Genomic DNA, 27,962 nt, shown 5'->3' with positions numbered 1-27,962 from the left:
ACACTTTTCTGTGACACACATTCTAAAAAATGACGGACAAATCCACAACGAGCCCAAATGTAAACAAAAAACACACATGCACGAACTCGCACACGTCAGCACAGGAAGTACACGAGCAGGGGATAGTGGAGGAGGCTGACCCAAATGTCAAGTGCGTGTAGCGGTCGCTTGTTTCATTACAAGTGCCATGCATCATTAAGAAGCTGCTCTCAGCTCTAATTAAAACACCTACTCTTTGATGTGGAGGGGGTGGTGGAGGTGTCGAGGGGCTCGTCAAGTCTTGATTATCTAGCAGGTTGCCGTAATCAGCTGTGTTGCTTTTCAAAGGCAGCGGAGGAGGGGTTTCACCTTTGTCAGAGCAACCCATCCCGTTCAGCTCCAGACCTGTGCAAGAGGGCACTCATCAGCTCACATTCGTCATTGAACTACATTAGAATATCTTACACAGCAGGGCTGGTACCCAGAAGAGTTCAAAAAGGGTCCATTTCTGAGAAATTTATGTTGATTGAGACTAATTAATTTTTTTTTTCAAAGAAACTAGAAGAAAGGGGACTTAAATTTCGGAGACAGTCATTACTTCGCACATTTGAGGGGAATTTACAGTACAGAACAGTATACCTCTACTGAATAATGGATTTTCTGGCTTTGCAGTAGGTATGGAGTCCTATGAAACATCTATCTATCTATATATAGATATATATCTATATATCTATATATATATAGATATAGATATATCTATATATAGATATAGATATATAAAGACAAGCGTCTGTCATCAAGATAAAGACAAGTGTCAGCCTTAGATTTGCTGTATGGACAGAAAATGCTAATGGTAATGTTACCGTGAAACTACTTGGTGTGCGAATATACACACAGAAACCCCTAAAATACTGCAGTTACAACGTGTCACGGTAAGAAAACAGAAACAAAAATAATGCTGAATGGCAGCAAAGTACGACGTCTTACTGGAAACGGCATGCAGGTTGTAGGAAACTTTGCTCCTTGGTGTAATGGGTGGGGGGCACTGTGAGGAGGAGCTGGAGGAAGAAGTAGGGGGTCCAGGTGACACAGAAAGACGGCGGTCTCCAACAATTTGATTAAGGACTTGGCTTCTTGGTCTCTGGGGCCGCAGAGGGCTTATCTGTGTGATCAGCCATAAAGAAAACAAGATATCAGTGTGATATTACAGCGGGCTCAAAGTAAACAACGAAAGTTACAGAAGTCAATAAAATAGAACTGAGAATAAAATTTACTGACAAGAGACTTTTGATTAAATATCATAGGGAGCCAATAAAAGATCCCTTAAAGGGGAACATTTTATTTTCACATGTGTGTATATACAGCCATATTGAACGGGCTATTTGTGAAGGAAAGCAAAAACCATTCAGATAAATGTTCTTGTTGGACTGCAGGAACTTATTTGTGGCTACAAATAATTGTTTGCATGCAAGACTGTGTTTTCTCCACTTTGGTATAGCAGGAATTTGAATATGAAAAGCTGTATCCTGAGGGCTATTCCACTCTGTAGTCGACATTAACAAACAACTTTGTAATTGGCCAACTGAAACAGTCAGCCACAAGGGAGACACTAAAAGTAACACACTTTATTCAGGGATTTAATTTTCTCTTGAATGCTGAAGATGAAATTCACATTGTGGGTGAAAAAAGCAATTTCTTGATTCCAGATTATACTTTCACACCGAGCTACTACATCCTAGTATGTGGTAATCACCGGAGACCAATAGGTTCTCTACCCTTGACCCCGGGGGCATGACGCTCGCATCATGAGCCAGACGGCTCCACCGTTGCCAGGGGCTTCTTTTGGATTCCATTCCTGCCCTTATCTTACTGCCGTTAGCCAGGGAGCATTCCCACTGGGCAATGAGAACACAGTGATACCACTCGGCTGTAATGGACACAGCGGTGGTGAAGAGGGACATGAACACAACAGAGAAAGAGAGAGGAGAGGGGGAGAGATGAAGATATGAAGAGTAAAAAGAGAACTGAGGGAACAGTTGAGAAGCAGAATTGTGAGCTACATCATAGAGAGAGGAAAAGGCAAGAAAATAAAGACCAAGTCAAAGATCTGAAGAGAACAAAACATAACTGAAATACTCTTGTTTGTAGTTTCTCTTACTCTACATGAGAGGGAAGACAAAAAAAAAACAAAAAACACCTTCACAGTAACACCAAAAGACACAGCAGGGATATTTCTCTATTCTATGGCCCACTGATGTTTGCCGTGCGACATATATTGCACAATGTTTTATGTGCAAGTGGAAAAAGACGGGTTATGATTGCATTAGGTGATCACGTGTTTACTTGCCAAACTTTTCTGGATTTTTTTTGCCTTTAATACTTTTCCCTTAGAAGGTTTAAAAGAGTATAAGGAAGGTTGATAAAAACAAACGAAAAATAATCTCAAACCACAGTTTTCACCTTGCAGTTGCACGTCTCCTCCAATCGGTGAAATTGCAGTTTACACCCCTGTCTGTCTAGAGCACTTCCATGCTTGTTTTCCCGTGTGAACTTTGGGGGAAACAAGTTGGGATGTTTTCTACAGCTGTCTGTTTTCACCCAGCAGGAAGCAGTCCACAGTGATCACACCACTTGAAATACTCTGCGGTCTAGGCAAGCGAGGTGCCTGGAGAGTATCCACAGCTCGCATCACATCCATTTTCTATTGGTGATTGCACTGGGCTGTTAGCTACCTTTTTTAGCACACTGGTGCAAAAACATCATTTGGTCTTCCTACTTGTGAGCTAGCAGGTTAAAGACGGTCGTCGTTTTAGAAATCTGTTCTCACCCGGATCTATGTCAGGTGACAGCTAGAAAAGAGACACTTTCTATTTGGGCGCCTAAAATTAGTGTCACCAAATGAGTATCTGATCAAATTATAAATACAGTTAGAATTTCTCCTTCTGTTCCTGATTTATGAAGTAGCTGAATAACAACAAGAAAAGTGTTTTGGGAGCACATTATGATGTCGCAGTGAAGTTGACCCTCGGCCTTTTGGATATTCAAACTTCATCACTTCCCATTTCATTCTATTTGACATTTATGTCTTATTGGGTCATAATTAGCATATAAATTCTTAATTTATCATGCCTTGTGTGGTCACAGTAACCTCTGACCTCAAATTCCAATCTATCCCCAAGTCCAAATGTTTGACACAAGCCAGCAGAGTTACGAGAATGACCGACCCAAACAGAAGACGTAAAAACGTACCGTCTCTGACAGTATGACAGCTTCAGCTGGCTGCAGAGAGATGTCCGCTGTTTTCATCTCTTTGTCAAAGACCTCCTGGTGCTTACTGTTCCTCTTCTCCTTCTTCTTCTCTTTGCGGTCCTTCTCGGGTTCATCACGGTCTAGTTTGTCCTGAGACTTGGTGTGCAGCTTCTTTGGTAGAAGAGGCTCCAGCGCAAAACTGAATAATAATAATAATAATAATAAAAACAATACATCAACTCAAACAAAATGTGTTAATTTGTATATCCCGACTCATGCCAGAGAACATGTGGGAATATTCCTTTATCAATAGTAATCAGTTTCAAAGATCTACACAAATCTGCTGCATGCATGTGTTTTATGTACATTCTGATTAAATAACAAACAGAGCTAATAGCGCAAAGAATACTTCAGTCACAATTTCAATGTGAAGTTGTTAAAGTTTCAACCTGCATGTGAACTGGAAGAAAGAAAGCAGATGCATTTTTCAAGCACTTTCTCTGAAATTCTCTTAGATAAGAAATCAAAGTGGCACCTCTGTGTATAAATGACACGATTTTTCTCCCCCCCAAAAAAACAACATTGATTCCTGCAAGAACAAAAAAACAGAACGAATGCTAGAGATGACATAATTTATGCCCCAAAGAATAGTGAAGCATGGTGTTACCCATCTGAGCCGGGCCTGGAGGGTGAGTTGTCAGAGGAGATGGAGGTGACTGAAGCTACTGACAGTGGCCTTTGGGAGGAGGGCATGGTGAAGGACCTCACCATGGAGGGAGGACGAGGTCCCCGCCGTTCATCTGCTGGAGGCTGGCAGCAGAGAAGAAAACAAACAAACAAATAAAAAACAGAACATTATTTAGTTTAAATGTTACTGATTGCTTTGTAGTTACTTAGAAAGTGCTCGGTGAATAAGGTAGCAGTGGGTGACAAATTACAGGAAATCCCAGATTAAAAGAGTAGAGAAAGAACAAATATATGGCATGGTACAGAGGAGCAATTACCATGAAATCATCCTCTGTGGTATATATAAAAATCCTGCATGGGGGCTCCTGAATCACATTTTTTTCCATCAAAACTACAAGTGGAAATGATCTAAGTGAGCAGGAGAAGGCCTACACTAGACCCACTTCTCCCATTAGATGGAAGGGTCACTGCAAATCAATACTAAGCAAGAAAATGACAGGAATCTTCTTCATAGTCACTAGATTGCAACCTAAATGAACACCTAGGGAGAGATTTTGGACTTTGATGTCAGGTGGTGCTCATCATAACATCAAATGAGGGGAAAATGGCTTCCATCACTGCAGCAAAGAATTGTGAAATCAACGCCCGAGGCACACCGAAGGCCTTTTGCTGACACATGGTGGCACAACACTTCATTTAGACACTTTATGTTGGCTTTCCCCTTTAATTTGTCACTCTTTCACTAGCTGGCAGTGATTATACTTTTGTATAATCACTGCCAGCTCGACCATTTTGCAGTCACTCGAATGGTCAGCACCTCCATACCAGGAAGAAAGGTGATAATTTTTTTACACAGCATTAAAAACACTCCAGCTGCCAATAAAACCGCCCACAATATATAGCTGGCTTGTGACAGGAAAACTGTAAAGCTGAAGGTCTTTTGCAGTTTTATCCTAAACCGATGTCCAGTACAGAGCTCGTAACAGAGCCGCTTATCTGAACATACAAGGTTAGCGGTAAAAAGAAAAAGAAGGAATCTTGTAGGACTATTAATTTTTGCTGAAATCTGACAAAGGAAAAATCTCGCAACAGCAGCTCTAACAAAGGAACCTTTTGCATTTAAAGAGTCTTTTCAGCCAAAGAAAGGGGCCATCACACACCTGATAGGGTAACCTCATTATCACACCCTGGAAAGAGATAGCTTTTCTCTTGTTTGAAAGGTCACCACCCTCTTACTTTAAAAATGGGCAGGTGCCCCGTTACCTCAGGCAAGATTGAGTGAAAAGCTTGGTCAAGCAGCAATTAAATCTGTAAAAGAAGAGAGAGATGGAGGCTACCCCACCATGCGCGCGCACACACACACACACACACACACACACACACACACACACACACACACACACTAACTTCACAGCTGACTGGAGCAAAAAGAAAAACACACGTGACACACAACAGCAAACTAAACTGTGAATTTGCCATTTTTATCACGTCAGCCCGAGCATCTCGACTTAGAAATCTCACCGAATTGTTTCGCTCTATTTTCTGGTTCAGACGCCAGATTATAAAAGTTTGGAAGCACTTTATGACACAGGAAAATCCTGTAAGTCCTAACAAGAGTCAGTCCTTCTCAGTTGCCATGTTTGTGTGCAACCTACACCTGTATCTGTTTTAATGACAAACCAAAAAAGTGAATTGTTTGCACCTCGTTTTTGTGTCATTATGAAAAAAATATATGCAAACATCTTGTCTGCTTTCCACAAAGATGGTTTTGAGCACTCTGAAAGGCGTTTATGCATCTATGGACATGTTTTGCCAACACAGCTCTGTGAGACAGAATTTGGAATTTGAATGAAAATGAAAGCGTCATTCGAAGATGGACATTGTTTCTTTGCAACTTTAATCCGGGTCAAGAAAGCCTTTAAATTTTCTGGGAATACACCCGTAATTAGGTATATTCTAATGACACAAACCTAACAAAATACTAAAGAAAGAACATGTAATTTCATTAGTGCTACCTTTTGAATATTAAAGACATGAATAAATGTACAAACTACAATCTGACCACAGAAAAAGGAAGATCAACATCCTACATAATGGATGTATGAGAGATGTAACAATAACAAATAATATTATAAAATATTTCAGAAAGTCCATCTCACAGAAATCGTTAGCCAAGCACCAGAAAGAACTGCAGATCCCATTAGTCCCTGTTAAAATTAGCACACTGAGCTACAAAGCACTGTCTGTGTTTAAAGAAAAGAAAGAAAAAAAAAAGAAGCTCTAGTACAGGAAAAAGCTCTTACCAGAGACTTTACCCCATACTGTTTCTCCACCTTCTCCCGCAGTTGCTTAAAGCACGCCTCCATGCGGTCATGAAAAGGCCTCAGTGCCTCTGTGACCTTCTCTCCATGGATCCGAACACCTTCAGCGAGATGCGGAATCTGGTGGAAGAAAAACAGCAGCGTGAGACAACTTCATCAAACACACCCTGGACTGCAGAGATGAGAGATCAGCTACATGCTGCTTCTTCCTTCAGAGGAATGCATTAGCGTCTGTCATTAACTTCATAAACTTAATTTCATGCACATGTCCTTTAGCTCATTGCCCTCTTGGATGTGCATATTCAGCACCAGCAGTAAAAGTACATCAGTAATTTTGCATATGCACTGCAAGCTTATCCAGGTGGAAGCAGGAACATGTTACAGAAAGCTGTTGCCATGACACTACCGCCGCCTTCCTGACCCCACCAACATCAATGCAACATATAAATTAAAACATGGCAATGAAAACAGGCATCTACTTTGTTTGGTTGGATGTTTTCTTCTCCATATCTGATTGCAAAAAACAGTATAATGCATCCTTTCAGGAACACTGCTGCCTCCCACTCTGTAGGAAGCTGGTGAATAACAAAATCTAAACACATACCAGAAGCAGCTCAGGTAGAGGAAAAGGGAGAAAGACAGGCAGTGAGCGAGAGTAGGGGGGAAGACTGAAACTGCTGAAAACTAGTAATTAGGAAACCCCAGTGCCACAGCTCTGCTGACTAAATCTGGTAAGAGGAGGACGCACCATCCCTTGGGAGAGTGACCATTTGAGTGTTATTTTCCTCTCTGCTGGTTAAAATCACAGGTTGAGGGTTTTCTGTTTTTGTTTTTGCAGAGGTGTTTCATGCCATCTTTGGCAGAAAAAAGCAAAGATGTTATAGTCAGCTGTGTTAACAGCAGATCCCTTCTCTCCCATAGCAACTGTAAAAATATTACTTTACCGCGTTACCTCTATAAACGAGAAATACAGTTAAAGCTGAAAAAAGGTGTTTGTAATTCCCCTCTGATGAATAGCTTAAAAAAAAACTGCATTAAACGGGATTTAATTTCAACATCTGCATTTACTGATCCCAGTCAGACAATGAAACAAATTCACCTGAACAAATGGAAGAAATAATCTGTGAGACGTGAGACATATTGGATAGGTGGGATAATAAAGAAAAGTGTTTGTGTGTGTGCTAACCTGACCTTCCCTAGCCTACCCTTCTTTATATTCCCCGAGGACAAACTTCCTCCCAGGGCATATCATATCATGAGCCCACTTCATTCAACTTGTCCAAAACACCAATGCACTTTTGTGATGCAATGTTTCATAATACTCCCCAAATCATTTATATTTTATTTACACCCATGTCAAGATAAGAATTTCTGTCAGAAAGGAAGATTAGCAGCGCAGAAACACACCTGTTAAAAGATACTAGCCACCTAGCTATATGTTCTCAGGTATGTGATACGATGTGCTAATAAACAGCATCCTGTGATATGAGAATCACAAAACCTTTGGCCCGAAAGCATAAATGAAATGGAGGCCACAGACACCATGCAGGCATTCCCCCTGTTAGTGAGCACCTGCATCATCACCACTGGGATCTCACGGAAGAAGGAAAAGATGCGTCTGGGTATGAAAAGGCGAAGGGAAGGAAAAGAGAGGCAGAAGGTGAAAAAGGTTAAGAGAAAGGAGGGGGGAGAGGAGTTTTTGAAGGACGAAGTGTTGTGAGATGAAAAAGCAATGAAAAAACACAGCGAGAGTGAAAGCTGAGGCAAGATTCACGTCTCCCAGGATACCCACATCTTTTTATAGACCTTTGGATGATTGAGTGCGGCTGAGTTGAGGCATGGCAACAGATTTCTGCTTGGTGGCTGCACAGCGATAAGCTCATTGCGGAAGACACTTAGGCTCAAGGTTGTCAACACACATATGTGCGTATATGCGCACACAAACACACACAAACTTGCGAGTCTAATTACATAACTTAACTTTTAAAAAAATGCTTTTAATCCTCTCCGGCTGTCTAAGAGAGATATCTGTTTATCAGTTTCACAATTTGGCATATCAGTAAGAGATATCAGCTCTCGTGATGCTAAGGTGAATGTCATTATTAGAAACTGGGGACTTGGTTCTGCATTCATAAAAAGCCAACACCAAGTCCACGGTAAACATTATCTTACAGAGTCATGACAATACAAACTGTAAAAACTAGTTTACTTCATGGAAGAGGTACATTTGAGTTATTTTACGGGATAAAGAGGCAAAGCTGAGGTGTCAGAGATGACATGCTAGTTGGGGAGGCTAGGCAAAGCTAAGAGTGTTGTTGTTGATCATAAGTCACAGTGACAATAACATGTCACTAACAGTGCCCCCTTTCATGCAAGCTTTGAAAATAGCATTCATTAATATATTAGAAGACAATCAAAATGGCACGAAGGATATTGACATGTGGGTAGTTTGAGTTTTCTGCCCCGATATTGATAAATGACGGTAGCAAAAACAGTGGAAGAGTGTATCTAAACCAACACAGCAGTTTGTAAAACTACAGACTGCTTGCAGAGAAGGTCAGACGAACTGAGCACAAAGGAGTCACGAGTACAAGAAAATGAGTGGTTATTAAATAGAACATGCACAGTTCAAGCCTAACAGCATGACTTTGCTGTTCTGTGAACACAGAAACTAGACACAAGCGTGTCTAAAATTACATAGAGGCGATACAATACGGCAATACTGAGGCAATGCAAATGTACAATTGTGGCCACGTCTGTCCTTTTTTAACCCCCTTATGACAAAAGATAATTTTTGTCAGAAGCTTTAAAGGTTGCAAAAATAACCAGGACTATCATGAACCTATAACAGTTTATTTTTAATAATTTTTAATAATTTTTAATGTGTCCTGAATTCACATATTGTGCCATCATAATTAGTGGGCTGCAGCGATTAGAAATCACGCTAGAGCCCCATTTATAAACAGGCAAATGCCAGTATTATCAGCTGACAGCTATAAATGAAATGGCACTGTGGTTTAAACCCCCCCCCCCAAAAAAAAAAAACAGAGCCTACTGTTCTTAACTGAACCCTGTCATTCAACTGCCTTTCTGATTCACAACAAACAGACTTCTGAGCCACACCCCGCGGTGGTAGGACAGCCACGCTGACTTCGAGATGCTTGGTATTAAAGCTGCGATGACATATTAAGACCTTTCGTGAAGGTCGCGCAGGTCTTGGAGACGTACGCAACATTTGGCGAGTCAGACAGACTAATAAGCAGACTCCGCTTTATGTGAGATGAAGCGACCAAAAGAAAAAGGCTTCTGTTAGAGGGTCCTATTAGGAAACAAGCCTGCCATTAAAAGATGATGTTTTTATGCTAGTGAATACAATGTTGATGCCCTGGTGAAAATTCCCCTGATCGTTTAGCTCCCCATAAACAGACTGAACGATGTAGAAGTGAGGCGTTTCAGGAACTAATTTAGGCATCTTTCCAGAGCCAATTATAAACATAAACATTTCTAAAAACCCTACTTCGTACTTGCCAGGGAGTTGTTGTTGTTGTTGTTGTTGTTTTTTTACAACACCTATTTTCCTGATTTCCACTTGCTCATTTCTCTCTAATTACTAAATGAGGACAATGGGTATTTCAGGATAGCAGTGCACAACGGCTCATTTCTACCCGTTTAGTTTGCTCATTGGAGCCGGCTTGCCTTCATTTGTCTCATTTAGATGGATTCAAAACACAAGATAAACAAGCCTGCAGTCTCTGGCAAAGAGACAGCTGACACCAATTCAAATCTGCTTTAGTGATTGCTCTAAAGTTTGTTGTGGGTATGTTTGGCATAGGCTTTCCTCTATGGCATGTGTGCATTATGATTACACCAAATAACCTCGAAATAATTTGAAACAATGATTTTAAGGACACTTTTTGAAATGGCTCCTTATCTGAGTAGTACCCTGGAATTAAAAAATAAAAGCCTATGCCACAAAGGTAATCACACCAAGATTACTGCTTGCTGCCATTGCTTCATGATAAGTATAAAAATAACTGATAGGTCTTAGAGATGAAATCCAGCTGCTTGCTCCAACCCTGTCATGTATAACGCCTTTGTGATATGCACAACGTTCCAGGAGTGATGAAGCAGCAACATGCTTATTTTTAGGTAACCTGCCGCTGCTGTGTCAACCTCTACTTCAGTCAGCGATTTCCTACAGATCCCCACGTACGCGCCACTTGTATGTCTAAGTAAAGTAGGCACACATGGAAAATTGTATTTTTAAAAAAAGTCTTCGCTATACAGCAAAACAATTATGTGAGCAGCATCATCAGTGTCAGACGCGAGGTACGAATACAAGATACATTCTTCTGTGTGAATCACTGAACCATGTAAAGTCAAAAGGCACAACAAAAACAAAAGAGCGTTCCTTTTTAGAGTCGGCGAAGTTCCACCAAAGATGCGGAGCACAAAGTCGACCTATTTTACAAACAACTGAGAGAGGTACAACTTTAGAATACGAAGCAGACTTTTCTTGTATCTGTTCAGATCCTGGGTGAACCATAAGGCAGGAAACCACAACTTCTTGAGTATTAAAGTAACCCACAGTTCAGATCCAGAGAGTTATACTCTATTAAACAGGATGTTGCTTTCCAGCAGTCCTCGTGTGCATTTCTTGCCTGCTGCATGTGCATCTCGCTCAGTGTTGCAGTGATGCTCACAGAGGCTCACATTTCCCCTGTTTGTAAGAGTTACTGCACTGAAAACTACTGCTACTGCACAAACAATAATGTATGTTCAGCTGTAAGTTTCACACTGATTCATTTTTATTTTTTATGTATAATCACTTTAATGAAGTGTCACACATAAATGCAATTTTACTTTAAATTTCAAAATCACACAGCGTAATGTCTGGAAGGCTGTAGATGGTGGTGCAAGGTTTGAACATTTCTGGTGTTGATTCCATTAATAAACTTCTCTAATAATTTTAACCATAGTGACTTGCCCAAAGCAAATGAATGCAAACCAGTGCCAATGATGTTAAAAGACTGAGTGGGATGAATGCACATTTTCATGCCTCCCAAGCTCCTTCACACCATCTAATCCATACTCAGCATTTTGACTGCCTGTCGGCCATGTCTTCCTATGCTCTTTACTTGTGCTATGGAAAAAGAATGCAAAGAATGTAACATCGTTTAAAGTAAATAATTTCAAACAAACTGGCAAAAGCACTGTTCCCTGAGTCCTGGACCCTTATGATGCTTTGCCATTTTCACCTACGTGTCCCATGGCTCTTCAGTGGTATGGTCTTACCTGCCAGGCGATGAGGTCCTTTAGTTTCTCTATCTTTTCAAGGTCCTCTGGATGCTCCTGGATGTACTTGTCATTGAAAAAGGCCTGGAGAAAAAAAAAGATGGCAGACAGAAAAACACTGGAGTAAGTATGACTATATAGAAAGGAGGAAAACCTGGAGTAAAGTTAGGTAAAGGTAAAAATGTAAAGATGTTTGCGATATAAATAAAAAGAAAACTGGGAGGAAATAAAGATGAAACAAGGGTGAAGCACTGGGAAGGTCTGTTAAGATGTGAAAAATGTAGTCAAGACAACCGTCTCTCATCCACTGCTCGCACTATTTCACTGAGACGAAGGAGTGACCTGAGGGCAAAGAATTCCCGTTGCTTCTCCTCTGACTCAGAAGGCACCCTCAAGACCGGTATAACTCTATTTCAGGTAGAGAACCCAATAGGCTATCGCTTTTTAAAATAATCAAAAGGGTAAAAGGGTTGTGTTAAAAAAACTGAAAAAAGACCACATGAGCCACTATAGTATTTGGATTACACGTGAAAAATGATGAAAAACAGGAAATAGTGAAGACTGAGTTGGGCTTTTGGAAAAGGAAAAAATAATGGATTTATGATGACCTACAAGGAACATGATATAAATAAAAAGGTATAAAACATTAACCATCATAGTGATAGGGATTCAAGAATTTGCAGCAAGCATACGATGATAAGAAGTAGGAAGAAGTAGAGATGCGCTAATTGCAATTTTCTGATTCCGACTTTTATTTTTCAATTCAGATCAGGAAAAAAAAAGTTTAAGCTTTAGAATTTAGGCAACAAATTACAGGATGTTCAGTTACTTAAACTGCATTAATGCTGTGCTCTTACTGAGTCTGCTGGCTTGTTGCTGGCTCTGAACTCTGGACAGCTTTAGCCACTTGGCCTTTGCTTACTTCTTAAAAATGTCAGTGCTCATCTGGGTTAGGGTGATTTAAGTGTCTGATTAAGTTTGTTGTTATGAATGTTTTTGTGGTGGCCCACATGTAGTTTATCTTGGCACTCGGAGACGACCAGCATGGGGCAGCGAGTGATGCTAAACAGACCAGTTACTAATCAGATATATATCAAGCTAACTGGTCAGTCACTGGTCTGGAAATGAGTGGGTTTTGGTACTTGGTACTCTAATAATAACACCCAATTCACATCATATAATATAACCTGGAAATTAATGTGTTTTTATTTGAATGAGTTTAAAACATACTTTGATGATCTTAGAGATAATTTAAAGACACGGAGTACCTTTTTATCCTTAACGTGTACTATATGCAAAAATATATACTATAAGCAACAATAAATAACATAGGCATTCCTCTTGTTTCGTTTTCAGAAAATGTTTTTCTTTTGTTGGAAAATGTGTGAGATGATTCTGTGATGATGATGATGATGATCATAAGACATGTCTATTAGAATTCTTTATGGCAGTTACAAAGCTAGAGAAGTGGATGCTTAGCTCAGCTTACGACAAAGAAGGAAAATGGGGAAACTGTTAGCTTAGCTTGTTCAAAATATAAAAATACCTGACTAGCACTGGTGTGTAAAACTGTAGGCTAATGAAAAAAAATAAGTGCTTTGCCTCTCAGTGTATGAATCTTATATATCATGCCCCTGCTTCTGTGTATTGAACTGTCTCAAGGTCATCTTAGGGTCATCTTTAGTCATGTCTGCTGTGGTAGGCTCCTGCCAATCTTGCCCAGAGAGATAAAGGGGCATCATTTATTTCAACTTTACAACACCTAAGGCTAGAAACCGAGTCTTAAGGTTGTGCACTGGCCCTATAGATTTGAGTCTCCTGGTTCTAGCTTTATGTTTAACAAACCTTCACGGCATTTAGAACAAGATAAAATAAAGCTTCATGAATTGTGGAAACGTTCAAATTAAAGATTTGGACATGAATGTATAAAAGTTAAGATGATTTAGACACATCCAGAACTGTTTTCATTTGTCTACCTTCTCGTAGTTGGTAAAACCTCCCATGACAGCTGGGTCCACAATCCCATTCAACAGCATGGAGAGCGGGTTGATGGGAAGGTTGGGATCATTGAGATGCCTCTGTACCATGCTGCTGATCTTCTCATTGGTCTGCTGCATTGTTTCAATAGCATTTTCCAACGGACTGATCTCCTCCTGTGTAGCACAGAAGTTAAAGGTGATATCAGATATTCCCAGCGCTTATTCGCCTGTTTCAGTGCAAATACACATACTGTACACTGCTTTCATCCCTGCGATTACAACAATCAAAGGGAAACATTTTGTGTTACGAATTACAGAAAGGTTATAAGAAGATAGGCTGAGGATCGCTTAACTACACACATAAATCAAACAGAAACAATGAATAATTTTTGATCACCGTGCCCATATACAAACCTGGAACTGTCAAACGAAGATGGATAGTGTGTTCATGTACCAGAACTTCAAATCCCATGCCAAAAAAAAAAAAAAAGAAAAAAGACTAGCAATTTAGAGGAAAAGATGAATGAAGTACTTGGAACTGTTGTCATTCATTTCACTACGGTGTGAAAGCTAATTTCGACACAATCTATTTAACTCCACATAGGGGCAAACTCATCTCTTGGATGGATGAAAAAAATCACTTCATTGTATTAAGAGTTTAGAGAAAACATGCATGGACTGTTAAGTAAATGTCAGAATTAGACCCAAGCCAAAAAAGTAAAGATGTTGTACAAGCGAGACAAATCTCCAATCTGCTCCGGTATGTCTCAGGCCAGCTCGATAAAAAGAATTGTCAGATGGAAGGATTAGGCCTGGTGAATCTCAGCCCAGTCATTAAGCTTTAAATAGAGAGTCTGACCTCAGGGACCTTGCCTCTCCCTGGCTCATCTGGAGGGCAAGCTGCTCCTGACAGTAAATTCTAACTCTGCCTGAAGGAAGAGGTGTCCGCTCCGAATTAGTGTGACAATGGAGAGTAAAACTCTGCTACATGGACTCAGGTGTTTGGGAGGTAAAGGAAGGCTAATCGCACTAAGTAGTGCATTTGTTTTGGGACAAACTAAAAACACATGAAAAAAAAAAAAGCCTGTTTGGACTCTTAATTGACACTATAATCTGCCCTTGTGCTCATGACTTATATGGTGCACTTTTTTCCCCCGTACTCGGGGATGAACATTTAAAAAAAATCACTGATAAAGTAATTACATTTTGATAAAGCTTCAGTCAACACTTAGGTCCTCTGCTGTTGTCTGAAGGGTTTTCAATACTGTAATCCAGGTAATTGTACAAAAAGTGAAAGGAGAGCAAAGCCTGAACTGTTCTCCAGTTATATTTGTGCTGTGTAGCAATTTTCAGTAGAAACAGGAGTGCCTGGTGAATCAATGTGGGCCATCTGGCAGAGAGAGAACGTGCCCTGTCGTTAGCCCGGGGAGTGGCACCCCTGCGTCTATACTGCTTAAGTGGACAAATCACATTGATTGTCTTTAAGCAAGCCTGCACATCCTCATCTGATTAGGAGCCTTGCTTGGCACACAGGCCCTTCATACTCACAGTGGAGACTGACTTGACTTCAAACCAGCGCAGGATGCCAGGAAGTTTGTACGCTGTAGAGTACGTGGTTCTCTCAATCCACATGTTCTGCAGACACAAAGACAGACACAAAATTGGAACACAGTTCAAATCAAGATAATGTGGCTCTTTAAACAGATCAAGCTGCAGCTGTGCCAAGATATCGCAATGAAACAAGACTGCTGTTGCATAGATGAGACTTTAGTGACGCAATGGATTTGGTTGGAAGACGGCTCTACTGCCTCCCCGTCTGGATCGGAGCTCATTTGCTCAAGTGCTCAAGGGCAGTTCCAAAAATGTTGAGACAATGTGTAAAATGTAACATTAGAATAAAAACAAAATTTCCCTATGGGGACTAACACGCACACTTTACTTTAAAAAAAAAAAGAAAAAAGAAAAAAAAGAATAAAAACAAAATGCAATGATTTCCACATTTCATATATCCTATATTTTATTCACAACAGAACATAGAAATCAAATGTTTATGCTGTCAGTGCTACCAGTCACCCTCCTAGTAGATGGTAAGAAATTTCAGAAAAGTTCAGAAAATTGACCCCTGACCTTGAGAACAAGGTCACTGGAATTTGAAACTTTCTGAGATTTTAAGTAGACTAATCTATGGTATCAATTAAAACATCCTACGTCACCTTATTCTCAAATTATTCTCAAACTCGGGTGTTGAGCCTGCCTGCCCGCACATTCAACCAGGTGACAATGACAACACCCCATTATCCACCTTTTTATGGCTGAAGAAAAAACAAAGAAACTCATTTTGTGTTTGATGGCAGTAAGACATTTTTTTAAAAAGGCACAGGGCCAACTGAGGAGATCAGATACTGGATTTTTGGGAGAAGAATGTTCCGGTCCGATATGGATTCTAGCTGCTCAGCAGTACTGGGTTTCCTCTGTCGTAATTTTCCTTTCATGATGCACCAAATGTCTTCAGCTGGCAAAGGTTCAAGGCTTTTCCACTACAAAGCAACACTATTGCAACAGATGCAGTATTGTCTTACTGAAATATGCAAGCCCGTCCCTGAAAAAGACTTGCAGTTACCTTTCTGCACTGACCGTGGTCTACAAAAGCACCAATGCAAACCACTAATGCAGGCCTTTCAACTGAGAATCGTGCCTGTTTTAAATGCACCTGAGAGCTTGAAAATCAGACATCCAATAGTGATGTTCAGTCTTGTCATTTGTCCCAGAGATTTGTCCACTTTTTCCTCTATCTTTTGATGATATTATGTACTACAGATAATGAGATATTTCAATTTTTCACAATTTTTACATTGACGGGCATTATTCTGTTTTTCAAAAATGTGTAGATGTGTTTGTTTTTTTGCAGATTGGTGAACCTCTCCCCATCTTTACTTCTGAGAAGCTCCGCCTCTTGGGTTTGGGCTTGTGCGATTTGCAAATCACTGCATTCTGTTATTTATTTACAAACACATCAGCCCAACTTTTTTGTTATTGGAGTTGTAATATGGGATATGATATGAAATTGGATAGCTTCTAAAGCATCAAATATTTATAATCTCAAATAACAGTACACATTGAGAAAAAGAACTTGCATGGCAGGGATCACCTGCAAGTGAGGTCTGCTCCAAATGTAGTTTCCAGCCTCTTTTTAACAACCAACACATCTGAAAAGAAAACTAATACTTCTATTTAAATATTTAGAGACTGCGTTGTCTTTAAAATCTACTTACTACTCACTCAGGAGCATCTGCAAATGACAAGGATTTGTGTTTATTGACATGCATAATAGATGTGACAGACACAATATGTCAGGCAATAGATATCCATAATCGCTCTGTCAGGACAGAGAAAGTCCAATCAGTCTGACAAGGGAAGCAAGTCTAAGATGAGTGAAATTCATCACCCTGTTCTGCTGAAGTGACGCCACAGTAAACACAGAGGAAAGCGTGACTGGCTTTAATTTGTCGTCCTTGTTATTGCTACCTGGTTATTAAGTGCGCACAAAGAATAACTCTCTAGATAAACTAAAAAACGACTTGACAGTAATAGTTGCATTTACTAAACTGGAGATAGATCACTGTCAGCGATTTTATTTTGTTTGGATGCTCTTGTTGGCACCACCTTCTCCTGTGTTCAAAGATGAATAAAATCCTCCGTCTATCCCTCCTCTGCGGTGTAAATTCTTCTGCCTATGTAAATTAGCTCTATGTTCTGCGGTGCTATTGATTTTCTGTGCTGAAAATATCTACGTAAGTATACGTGCATCATAAACTTGAAAGATTTCTCAGTCCTACGCTAGTAAATTTCAAGGTGGTGGCCGTGACACAACAGCAACCTGATGAGAACAGGCAAAAATGAAAATCCATTTTCAGCTCGACTCCACTTGCCACATCTCAGCATAAAACACTGACAAGCTTTTTGATTCGGAGGCTACTAACCTACCTACTCTAATTTAACCTACTTAAGTACATTATCTTGCAAGTGTGCAACTTGCAAATGGAGCTGAGTCATTTGTTCCTGGGAAATTATTTCATAAATTTACTTGTATTTTTTTCCTGTGTTTCATCTCTGAATGTGTGTAAATGACAAAGAAAAAAGATTTTTCTTTCTTTGTCAGTATAACTGGAATTCTTTAACAGTTACTGGTTGGTACACATTTTTTAAACCTACCATTTCTACCGCTCCTGTAAACGTAGACTCACATGTTCTACTGTAGTCCAGTAACACAGTCTTTATGTTAATTTTATGTCTGAAGTTAACCAAATAAATGGGGAAAAACTAAGTAACAGTAAACAAACAGAAAAAGACGGGAATTACCGCAAACTCATTGTCGGGATCCTTCTCTCCCTTCCTCACCGGCCTGGAATACTGGAATTTATGGACTTCATTTACTGTGTAGAAGCTGGGGAGGGAGAAAAATCAGTACCTGAGTAAATTAAAACTGTTATGGGCAATCCACAGCTTGATTCAAAGGTTGATTGCTTTGCTTCAGGTCAAACACAGGACAAACCGCCTCCCAGGGCAGCTGTGACAGGAATTATTGTGATTTGCATTTGGCTTTTGACTATCCGAGATATGGCCTCATTGTGGGAAATAAATTCATTTTCGGCTCCCACACATAACTGGGAGGCCCTAAAGTTAGCCTGAGATGTCAGACATGCAGATAAGCTGCAGCACACCTGACAGGGGCACATGACTAACAGGGAGGAAATTTGCCAAATCAGGTTAACAGACTTTTCACAGCAGGAAAATGATGGTGTTACATAGTGGCTGTGGATACATGGCTTCCCTTACACAGGCTCATTACTTGCTTTCTTCGGCCCACCTTCATCTGTCTCACTTATTGGCATAAAGAGACATAATCACAGTCTCCTAGGAAAATTAGTACACCATATTGCATTTCCCATTTCCAAAACCACACCATATGGTTCAAAGCGTGCGAACTGGCTTTATTAGCAAATAATTATAAAGAAAATATGAACTGAATCAGTGCCAATCCAGAGCCACAACCCTATAATGATTAAAGAAATGGCGATCAATGTGTGCAGATGGGATGCTTGAACTTTTTCTGTGAAGGACTGATAATCTTTTTGATGAACAGACCACAAAAAAACAAAAAACCCATTTGTGACTACACAGAAAAGCTGGACTCAGGTGCCCCAACATTTGAGCCTTTTATGTTATACCGAGGACCAGATGTTCCCGTCTATGCTTACTCGCAAAGGGCAGCACACTGTTTAATGAACATAAGACCTATTCCCAAGTTAGCTGAAAAAGTTCGGCCTTCACGTAAAAAATGAAGCCTCTGAACTTCTGCTTTAATAAACAGGTTATTAAAGCAGTTTAAAATCAGCCGCGTTACCCCAATTACGCCTTTTACATGTCTTTAGCTGGCGGGCTAGAATTGATGGAGTAGCATAGTCTGGCAAAGCAAGGTCAGATTGGGGTATGCTTTGCCTGCTGCTGTGACCCTGTGGCTCAAACAGCTCAGTCTCATTGCTATGCACCACTGATCTTTTCACTGAATGAGGGAATAAATGAGAGAAAATGGAGAGAGGGGGACAGAGAGAACAGCACTGCGAGAGTTGAAGAAGTTATAGAGTTAGCTGAAAACGCATCATGGAAAGTTTATATGGAGCAATCCTCTGTCAGTCTCTAAACACGGCTGTCTAATCTAGGCCATTTAACAAAGTTACATATTCTGATCAGATACACTTAGCGAGCAAGACAACAGCGTGCTGAAAAGATCAATGCAGGGGAATATGACCAGTGCCTTGACTGGGCTTCTGATAAGATCACTGCGCAGGTATATTTGCCTAAAGGCTTTCCCATGTAAATGTCTTCTTTTAATTATGCCCATTGATGCGTTGGATGGCATACCTAAGTGAATTTGCACAGCTGAGCGATGCAGCACATGGCTGGCGTACAGAATGTGTACAAAGGGGAGCATGAGGGCCCAATGTTTGCTGTGGCCCTGACGCGCCACACAATGGTATTAATGATGTCAGAGGAACAATGTTGTACTTGGCACAGTTGATAACAGCAGATGGCTGCTGAAAGGTAATAACCACTAGAACGACAAGAAGGTCAAGCGCTGTTTGTTCTACAGAGACCCACATTTAAATCAAGATTTAATCGCCTTTCTCCATAGCATAAGTCAGAACGCCACACGAAAATGCGAATGCACTTGGACTCGTGTGTCACCACAAGCTCGCTGACCCGTTTGAATGACTGGGGGCAAGTAAACTTGGCTTTGCCAGATTGAAATTAATCTTATGTGACTCTGAGTTATCCACTGTAACTGTGAAGAAGTGAAGAGCAGGGACTTTGTTATTACCTGAGTATTTGCTCAGAGACAGACTTGTTTTGAAACTTGGCAGGCAGGTCGAGAATGGGCTTCACGGTAAAACACTGGATGTCTTAAGCAGAAACATCAAGGAATAAATGAAACTGTTGTACACACATCACTGAAGAGAAGTTACTCAGAAGCTGGTGGCGATTCAACCTTATAGTTAATACTGCAGTAATTTACATTTTGCAGTCTAGCTCTGTTCTAGGACTTCGGGAAGAAACGCCCTCACAGAACACAGCACACATCAATGGCAATCGCTATGCTGTATATCAAGTCAGAAATGATACGAAATGGAGAAGCTGGGGTGGAGGTGGATTTACAAAGCATCTTATAACTGTATGCAGGCTAATGCAGTTTAAACAACATGCCCCGAGCTTTCATCTGGCACTGAGGTCAGCTAATCTGTCGCAACTGCTGACTGTGCTTGACAATTTGTTGTAATGTATTGCTACTGGAAAAAAAAGATGACATAGTAATGACAGTAATATTATTAACCTTCTGGACTGACCTATACAGCCATCTGAAAAAGATAGTTTTCAGAGCAGTTTTCGCTGCAGCCCTGTGAAAAGCCAAGTACACCCAAAGCACTTTTAAAAGCAATAACATTTTTTTTCATAAAAATTTTTTTTTTCTGGACTTGAAGTGTTTTCTTCAAGTATTGACTTCATCAGCCTCTCAGACCGTTGTGGAATTTTGTCCCACTCTTCTTTACAACATTACTTAGGCTTATTGAGGTTTGTGGGGATTGCATTAATTTACTCACATTCATACACTGGTGAAGGCAAGCTACAGTTGCACTGCATGAAATAATGTGAAAATGTTACTTTTCACATGACTGTAATTGCATCATGATTCAGTCCAATTTGTCATTCACGTTAAATGGGGTGATGTCATGAACTGCCAGAATGTCCGTGCTTCACTTTGCTTAAAAGCTAAGAAACCTCTTCCTGTGCAAGTATGTAGCCATTCTGTGGAAAATAAAAATTATATACTCTTATTCTGTGCACTGATATAATTTAATATGGTGGCTGCACTAAAAAAAAAAGAAAAACAACCTTTTGAAAATTACGCCTTAAAGTTTAAAAAAAAATAAAAGTAAAATAAAGATTTGCTTAGTAAATGTGCTAAGGATACACTGTCCAGAGGAAGACTTTGTGTCTTCGCTGGGTGGTGTCGTTGTCTTCATCTTCTCTGCATTGGGAAACTGTGTCAGGAGACGTGCCTCGAAGTCTTCTCGCCGCTCATACTCCTTCCCGCGGTAAATGAACATTTTGTTCTGAAGGACACAGAAGAAGACACTAAGATCGTAAAAAACATCTTCATGAATGCATAATTCGAATTTACATTTGCAATATATATATGCATGAGGTACACTACTTTATGAATATGAATATATATTTAAAGTACACACACTAATAGTACACAAAGAGCATGCAAGACCATGACGAAATGAGAAAAGCACTTTGATTTGCAAATCTACTTTGCCTGGTACTGTCGCTGGGTTCAAATGCATCATCATAATCTCCATTTTAAACATTTGGAAATGCACGTGACAGAAAGTTCTCGGAACCGATTCAGTGATTCGGTTAAGTGAATCCTAGCCAAGATCAGAGTTGGCTTGCTTGAGGAGTATTTCTGTTTAACCCAACTGACATACAAATGCATTTTGCTGTGGGCTCTTTCTAACAATAACCTCTAATGTGGTTGAAACATTGTAATGTTTTTGAAGGCAGACACAGAGAATTTTCCCGTCAGATATTAGTGCAGTAACATGACATGTCATCTTTGCATTACAGCAGTTAAGTGTCTTCTGGAAACCATGACGTGGTGCACTGGATATGAGGCTGAATATGACTTAGTTTATAAGCATAATAAGGAAATTAGACGACAGACAGTTTACAAGTAAGGGTTACACATAGGAATATAAGTCTAGTAATTTCTCTCCCATAAGCCATGGCACAAGAGCTACATGTGTGCTATCTGTTCTCATGCACAGATGGCAGAGCACATTTCTGTTTCAGACTTGCGTGAGAGTCTTAATTATCACGTTAGTTTCTTCCTTATCCTCTCAGTTTCACTGTGCATGTGCAACCCCTCTGAGCAGAATGCTGCAGAAAGCAAAGATTTAAAACTTGACACTGCCCTTACTTAGGCTTCAAGAACAATAAAAATTAGCGAACCTCGTGAATGACTATCCATAAAAGCCAAAGAATACACACAGTGATACATAGGCACTTTTCATTTATTAGTGAGATGAATTGCAGGGATGATAAACACCTCGGGCACAAAAACTTTACAAAGACAATCCAAGTTGTTTTGTTTTTTTTACTTTAATTTGTCACGAGTCTGCATTTCTCTAAGACAGATTAAAATCTGGACGAAGACAGCTAGTCTTTCTCCAGCACTGCATATTGTTTTCTTATTCATAAGAAGACAGCAGATTCGCATTATGCTCGTTGAGCATTCAGGTCGTGTGAACAGTTATCTCAATGTCATAATTCTCCTTTTCATTACCCTCAAACCCACACTGGCTAGTTCTGGAAAAGAAAACCACTTTCAGTGAGATAATGAGTCATACTAAAATGGTCTTTTCTTTCTGGCTAGTGGGTAAAAAGCAATTTCCAACGGTCAAGTGACAAAACAGCAACAGGTCACATAACTTAATGCCATGGACTTTAAATAAAATTCATGTTGTCAGGATTTGAGGTCTTAAGGTCTTTGTGTCATACCCCTCTTTACAAAGAAAAGCCAACGGAAATGGATGGATAGTTCCTTTGAATCTACTACATAGATTGGCATATAAACTGATGAAAAGGTCATCTGTTTTAATCCAAAACAAAAATAAATTATAAGAGAAGAGTGCACGGAATGCTCCTAGAAATGCATGAGCCATGAACGTGCCTTCAGCTGCTTGAATGTGCTCAGAAGTCTGTCTGAGGAACATTTTGACTGATAGAACATGACAGCTCATATCAGAGTGTCTCCGAATGTGGAGTCTTAGGATACATATTTCAAACCAACTCTCACACCCTCAACCACTCTATAAGCTGAGCTGTCACAGGAAACTTAATACGGGGATTAAGTAAAGTTTAGGACTGATGGGAAGAGAAAGGAGAAAGGAATAAATAAGTGAGGGAAACAATGGTTAGAGGAATAAGCATTTGAAAGCTGAAACTGCTCCGTAAGGTTTTTTTAATATAGAAAATAAATATAACAAAAAAAATGAAATGATACAAAGCTTTTTGGAAAAGTAATTTTCAAGGTTAAAAAGACAACTTTGGTTAAATATTCTGGTCTTGATCTTTTTGTACAATAATATAACCATTTATACAATATAGACCTATTGATGAAAACAATCTAAAACCACTCTGATATTCTTTTGTAGCACACAGCAACTGGAGTCAATGACCTAATCGAGTCTGATGTTTTAAAATGTTATCTGTAGCCTTTTACCACTAGCACCTTAGTTACTAACTATATTAACAACTAATAAATCATAAGCAGTTGAATTATGTACTCTTGCATAAAATCAATTAGTATGTGGGAGGGAGGTTACGAAATGTCTTCATCGAGGAATTTTTTTTTTTCCCCCTGAGGACACTGCAGTGCTGCAACAAAAAGCAATACAAGGCGTGACTGATAATTTGGGGTCCTCCTTATCATATTGTCCAACATTAACACCAGTATGAATTATCACATGACAAAGTGTCATATCATCATTCATATAGCAACACCATATGTTTGTGTTCCTTGTCCAGAACTCCAATGAGACAAGCCCAGGCATGTCTGAGAGTGAAAGCAGTCTCAGCTGCTGATGACAATTTAATACCTAACAAAGCAGCTCCTTCAACAACATCCAACTCTGCCAAATATATCCAAAAAAGTGTTGCTTGGAAACAACAAACTTGTTTTACCGCTTTGCTTTTACCGCAACCAGGCTATTAAGTGGGGAAGAAGGAATACAAACAGCTGGTGGTGTATGACCCAAGAGTAAACAAGTCTTGCTAGCTGCGCTCCATTTGAGAGTTTTGTACTCTACGTGAACACTCAAAGCGCTTTACACAACATGTCTTATTCACCTATTCACACCTATTCGTACAATCACATTTTTCTATGCTTAAGTGCTTTCTGGCTAACAATCACACTCCGATGGATCCAATGGAGAGTAACTCATGGTTAGTATCTTGCCCAGGGTTCCCAAAGGAAACAGTTAAAAAAGTTGACCCAAAATACAACATTCTGGGTACAAAATACTTTGTGGTTACATTTGGCTTATGTTGTGTCACTCCATATATTATGTCCCTACTTTTGCACTATAATGCTTCTGCTGCTGGCACCTTATGGTATTAGATTCACAATTCAAATTAGGCAGTCTGTCATCAGTGACAGTAGCTCATTGGGAAAGACGGATAGAAAATTGCATTTATTTTGTGTGCACTAATAAATGCTCTCGCCTGCAAGGTGCACTCATCTATTTTTGATCAGTATTCTTTTCTATATTGACATAAAAATCATTATTGCTCATTTCCTCAACATATTGGGATATAATTTTGAAGCTATCTTGCCAAACAATAGAGAAAGCCTTCTTCTATAACTGTATTTATCCATTAGTAAACCTCATCAAATTTCCAATATACCTACACAGAAATCCTTTAATATAATTATTAAGTATTTCAGGATGGGCCCTTATAAGAGAACAATGTCAACGCCATAACAACATTTAAAATGTCATAAATCTTTGGCTTTTTGATGTTTAACAAGTAAAAAAAAATTAACGACAGTGGATTAGTAACCATGACCAGCTTGTAAACTCTTTTGCATCTAATGTAGTACAAAGAATGCTCCACCTTTTTTTTTTTTTTTAAAAGATGGAAGAATACAAATGTAAATTAAGTGTTGGTTTTTATACCATCTCTGGTTATTTCAGGTAAGGGCAAACATGAAAAAAGAATAAAACAGAGAAAGAAATAAGAGCTCCAAGCTATCCTCAAAGGTTCTTTAAAGAGCCTGTTAGATTAGGCCAGTGCAGCTTGCCCTGTCTATAATGGAGTTTCTGCCCTACCAGATGAAAGGGGTTAGACGGGGGGGCTGCGGAGATCGGAAAGTAGCCAAAGCCCTTGAGAAATGGCTGTTCTTCATAATAGAATGAAAAGAGTATGATCGGGGATCACAGTTCTTAAAACTAGAGTTTTATATCATCTTATTCCACGAGGACTTTTAGGCCATTTAGTGGCTGATTGTACAATAAAATGTCCTTCAGTAAGATGCCAGATGACAGTCTGAAAAACAGCCATAACAGGTCATACATTAAAAGCAAATTTAATCAGCACTGTTACTTTTCTTCTTGCAAAAAAACAAAAAAATCTCAGGCCTAACATTAAGCTTACTGTGACACAGCAACACAGAAAAAATGATCTAATATAGATTACATTTAAAATGAAGAAGAAGAAAAAAAAGACAAAACACATCATTGAGCAAGTGAAATGAAATAGAGGGCAGATATGCACCCAGCAGCACCTCAGACACTGTGCTGAGATATCAAACACCAATTAAACACGTATTTAATCTCTGATATGCCGTGATCAGATTGGCACAAGGCCAGCCGGGACATTTACAGAGGAAAAAGAGATCAATTCAGGTTAAGCAGCCTGCTTTACTTGGTAGATGTTATAAATAGGCGGCGGATTTTCCATCTGCTCAGAAAAATCAGTGTTCAGTTCTGGTGGTCATTTTAGAAATCAGTGTCTCTCATTGTGGTGCCACCACTTTAAAGAACATTTGCAGCTCCATCTGCTTAAACAAGCTTAGAGCTGAACGTAAGGGGAATGTAACCTGTGATTCAGCAACTGAAAGCAATTTACAATGGGACCAGACAGCCTTTTTCACTCTGTGCTGGGTACATGGTTTTGTTGTGCAGGTGGTGATGGGACACCTTGAGCGGAACTTCACCGGAACACCATCTTCCCGACACTGTGATGCTCGTGCTGTTGGAAAAATGGTGTCCAGCTGTAGTTTGGCAAATGGACTTAAGTGCTTTGCTTGCCGTCTGATCAGTCTTTTACTACAGACAAGATTTTTTTTTGGCTGTTCTTCAAAGCTCTGCAGTTTTTACAACTACTCCTGGCAACTGCAAATGCAGGCAAAGATTTTGAGTGGACCGGCTCACAGTGACTTACACAGGTCTCTTAACACTGAGGAAAAGTGATACATGGTGAATGAAAGCGAGGCACACATGCTAGAAGTGGGGGATAGAAACTGATGTATTCATTCATTCTTGCTTTTGTATCTTTCTTAGCTGTCTGCCTTTTTCCAAGAGAAACGTTCCATTTTCCCACACTGAAGGGGATCCACTCAGCGCATAATTCTGATCTACTCCGCAACCCACACATGGAGCAGCTGCCTATGATTCAGAGTTTGTCTCAGTGAGTGAGTAAGTTAAAGCCAGACTAGGTGGGGCTTTGAACAAGTGAGCCTCGCCACAACAAAACAATATTCATGGGAGAGATATGTGTGAAGCACGTATGTATTGAATGCTGAGGCTGAGAACCAAGCAGGCACCGGTAAATCTATTAAATCTATTGATCATCTTTTTTTGACAAGTGGCTCACCCACATTGTGCTTATCCGCCTTGAGTATGTCAGTGTATATACTCACACGTAGGAAGGAGGGGAACCCGGTGCCATAATAGCCTACAGCAAAGTAGTCTGGTTTAGGCCGGATGACCTTCACTATATTCTCATAGAACTGCGCCTGTTTCCGCTGTTGAGAGAATCAAAGATAAATTTTAGACGCAGGGACAGCACGCACATGCATTTTCCTTGCATATTTTACAGATGCAGTTGTGTTTTATCTCAAACTAGTGGTAAATTTCTCCCTTATCCTTTTTTAGTCTCAAGAGATTACAAATTAGACATACTACAGTAATATTTACATCACCTGTATGTATCTGTGATATATGAGTAACTATAGTCATTATACACAGTGTGCACAGTTATTAGACAATCAGTCCAAAAGAATTCAAAATCTCAAACTTGAATATTTAACTTTCTTTGCTATAAAAATTGGTAACACAAAAGGAAAATAAAAGGTTTGGCCTTTCCAAAATATTAACCCTTCCTTTTTTAAACATCAGAATAATTTTATAATCTTCCACCTAAAATTGCAAAATAACTCCAAAGGGTTTGTATGATACTTGTGCAATAAAGGGTTAACCCAAGTTTTTAGTGCCCCTTCTTGTCTGTAGCTGTCATGTCTTTGTACTTCCAGACACGGGCTGCAGGTCTTGAATATCAACATTCCTGATGCTCCAGATTTAAATGGTTTTTTTTTAAAAAGCACTCTGTAGGGCATTTTGATCTTTTTGTCACTTTCCCTAAAATTGATTAAATCCATTAAACATGCATATGCATAAGGTCAGTATAATCTCCTAATAATGTTGCAGTTTGCAACTTGAGAGTAAAGCTAACTAACAACATAACATTACTTACCAAGGATGCACTGAGTTGTTCAAAATCAAACATTTCATTCTCGTACTGCTCAGCCAGCTCCTTTCCCAAAATGATTGCCTCCTCCCACATCTAAATGATACATAAATAGTGAGAAAAATAAGATAAAATAAATAAAAATCAAGCATTCATTCGGTACCGGCTACTCTTTCCCAGACAAAGGTATTACGGTCCTTCTAAAATAAATTAATCCCTTCAACTTGTCACTTTCCCCCCCATTTCTCTGAAATGAAAATCCAGAACCTGTCCTTAGAAGCAGAAAATGTGTCATCATGCATGTTTCCTTGACTCAGTACAGTGAACTGTGTCACAGGTACATGTGAACCAATCAAACATGTTGAAAAGCTTCTAAGTGGGTTCCTGACAAACTAGATTGGACTGAACTGATATAGGGCAGCCTGGAGGTGGACCAAGTCCAGACTGCTATTCACATTAGCCTCCCATCAGTGAGAGCGGTGGTGGCAACACCATCTGGTACTGCTTTCTAGATGACACATCTGACACCCATGGTACTGTCCTCAGTTTAAACTCCACTCTCTCTGGAGTGCTGATG

The 27,962-nt window shown here is 39.7% G+C and overlaps 1 protein-coding gene across 2 annotated transcripts in view; it reads right to left on the bottom strand.

The window, feature by feature from the left end:
* Positions 1-27,962, bottom strand: part of dock1 (dedicator of cytokinesis 1) — a 196,043-nt gene that overhangs the window by 2,475 nt on the left and 165,606 nt on the right. For both annotated transcript variants that reach the window (XM_085284890.1, XM_085284891.1), the window contains exons 39-51: positions 27,392-27,481; positions 26,559-26,663; positions 21,039-21,180; positions 19,890-19,971; positions 17,870-17,954; positions 15,059-15,145; positions 13,508-13,684; positions 11,532-11,615; positions 6,219-6,356; positions 3,896-4,038; positions 3,229-3,427; positions 967-1,141; positions 233-384 (exon numbers count right to left, since the gene is read on the bottom strand). In XM_085284890.1, coding sequence (XP_085141016.1) covers positions 233-384; positions 967-1,141; positions 3,229-3,427; positions 3,896-4,038; positions 6,219-6,356; positions 11,532-11,615; positions 13,508-13,684; positions 15,059-15,145; positions 17,870-17,954; positions 19,890-19,971; positions 21,039-21,180; positions 26,559-26,663; positions 27,392-27,481 — 1,659 coding nt within the window. The remainder of the gene's footprint in view (positions 1-232; positions 385-966; positions 1,142-3,228; positions 3,428-3,895; positions 4,039-6,218; positions 6,357-11,531; positions 11,616-13,507; positions 13,685-15,058; positions 15,146-17,869; positions 17,955-19,889; positions 19,972-21,038; positions 21,181-26,558; positions 26,664-27,391; positions 27,482-27,962) is intronic.

The sequence above is a fragment of the Mchenga conophoros genome, linkage group LG8 (assembly GCF_057382185.1).
Source record: "Mchenga conophoros isolate Kocher_MC1m ecotype Shallow Benthic linkage group LG8, M_conophoros_male_GT1.1, whole genome shotgun sequence".
NCBI classification, from domain to species: Eukaryota; Metazoa; Chordata; class Actinopteri; order Cichliformes; family Cichlidae; genus Mchenga; species Mchenga conophoros.
This window is presented reverse-complemented; position numbering and strand designations above follow the sequence as displayed.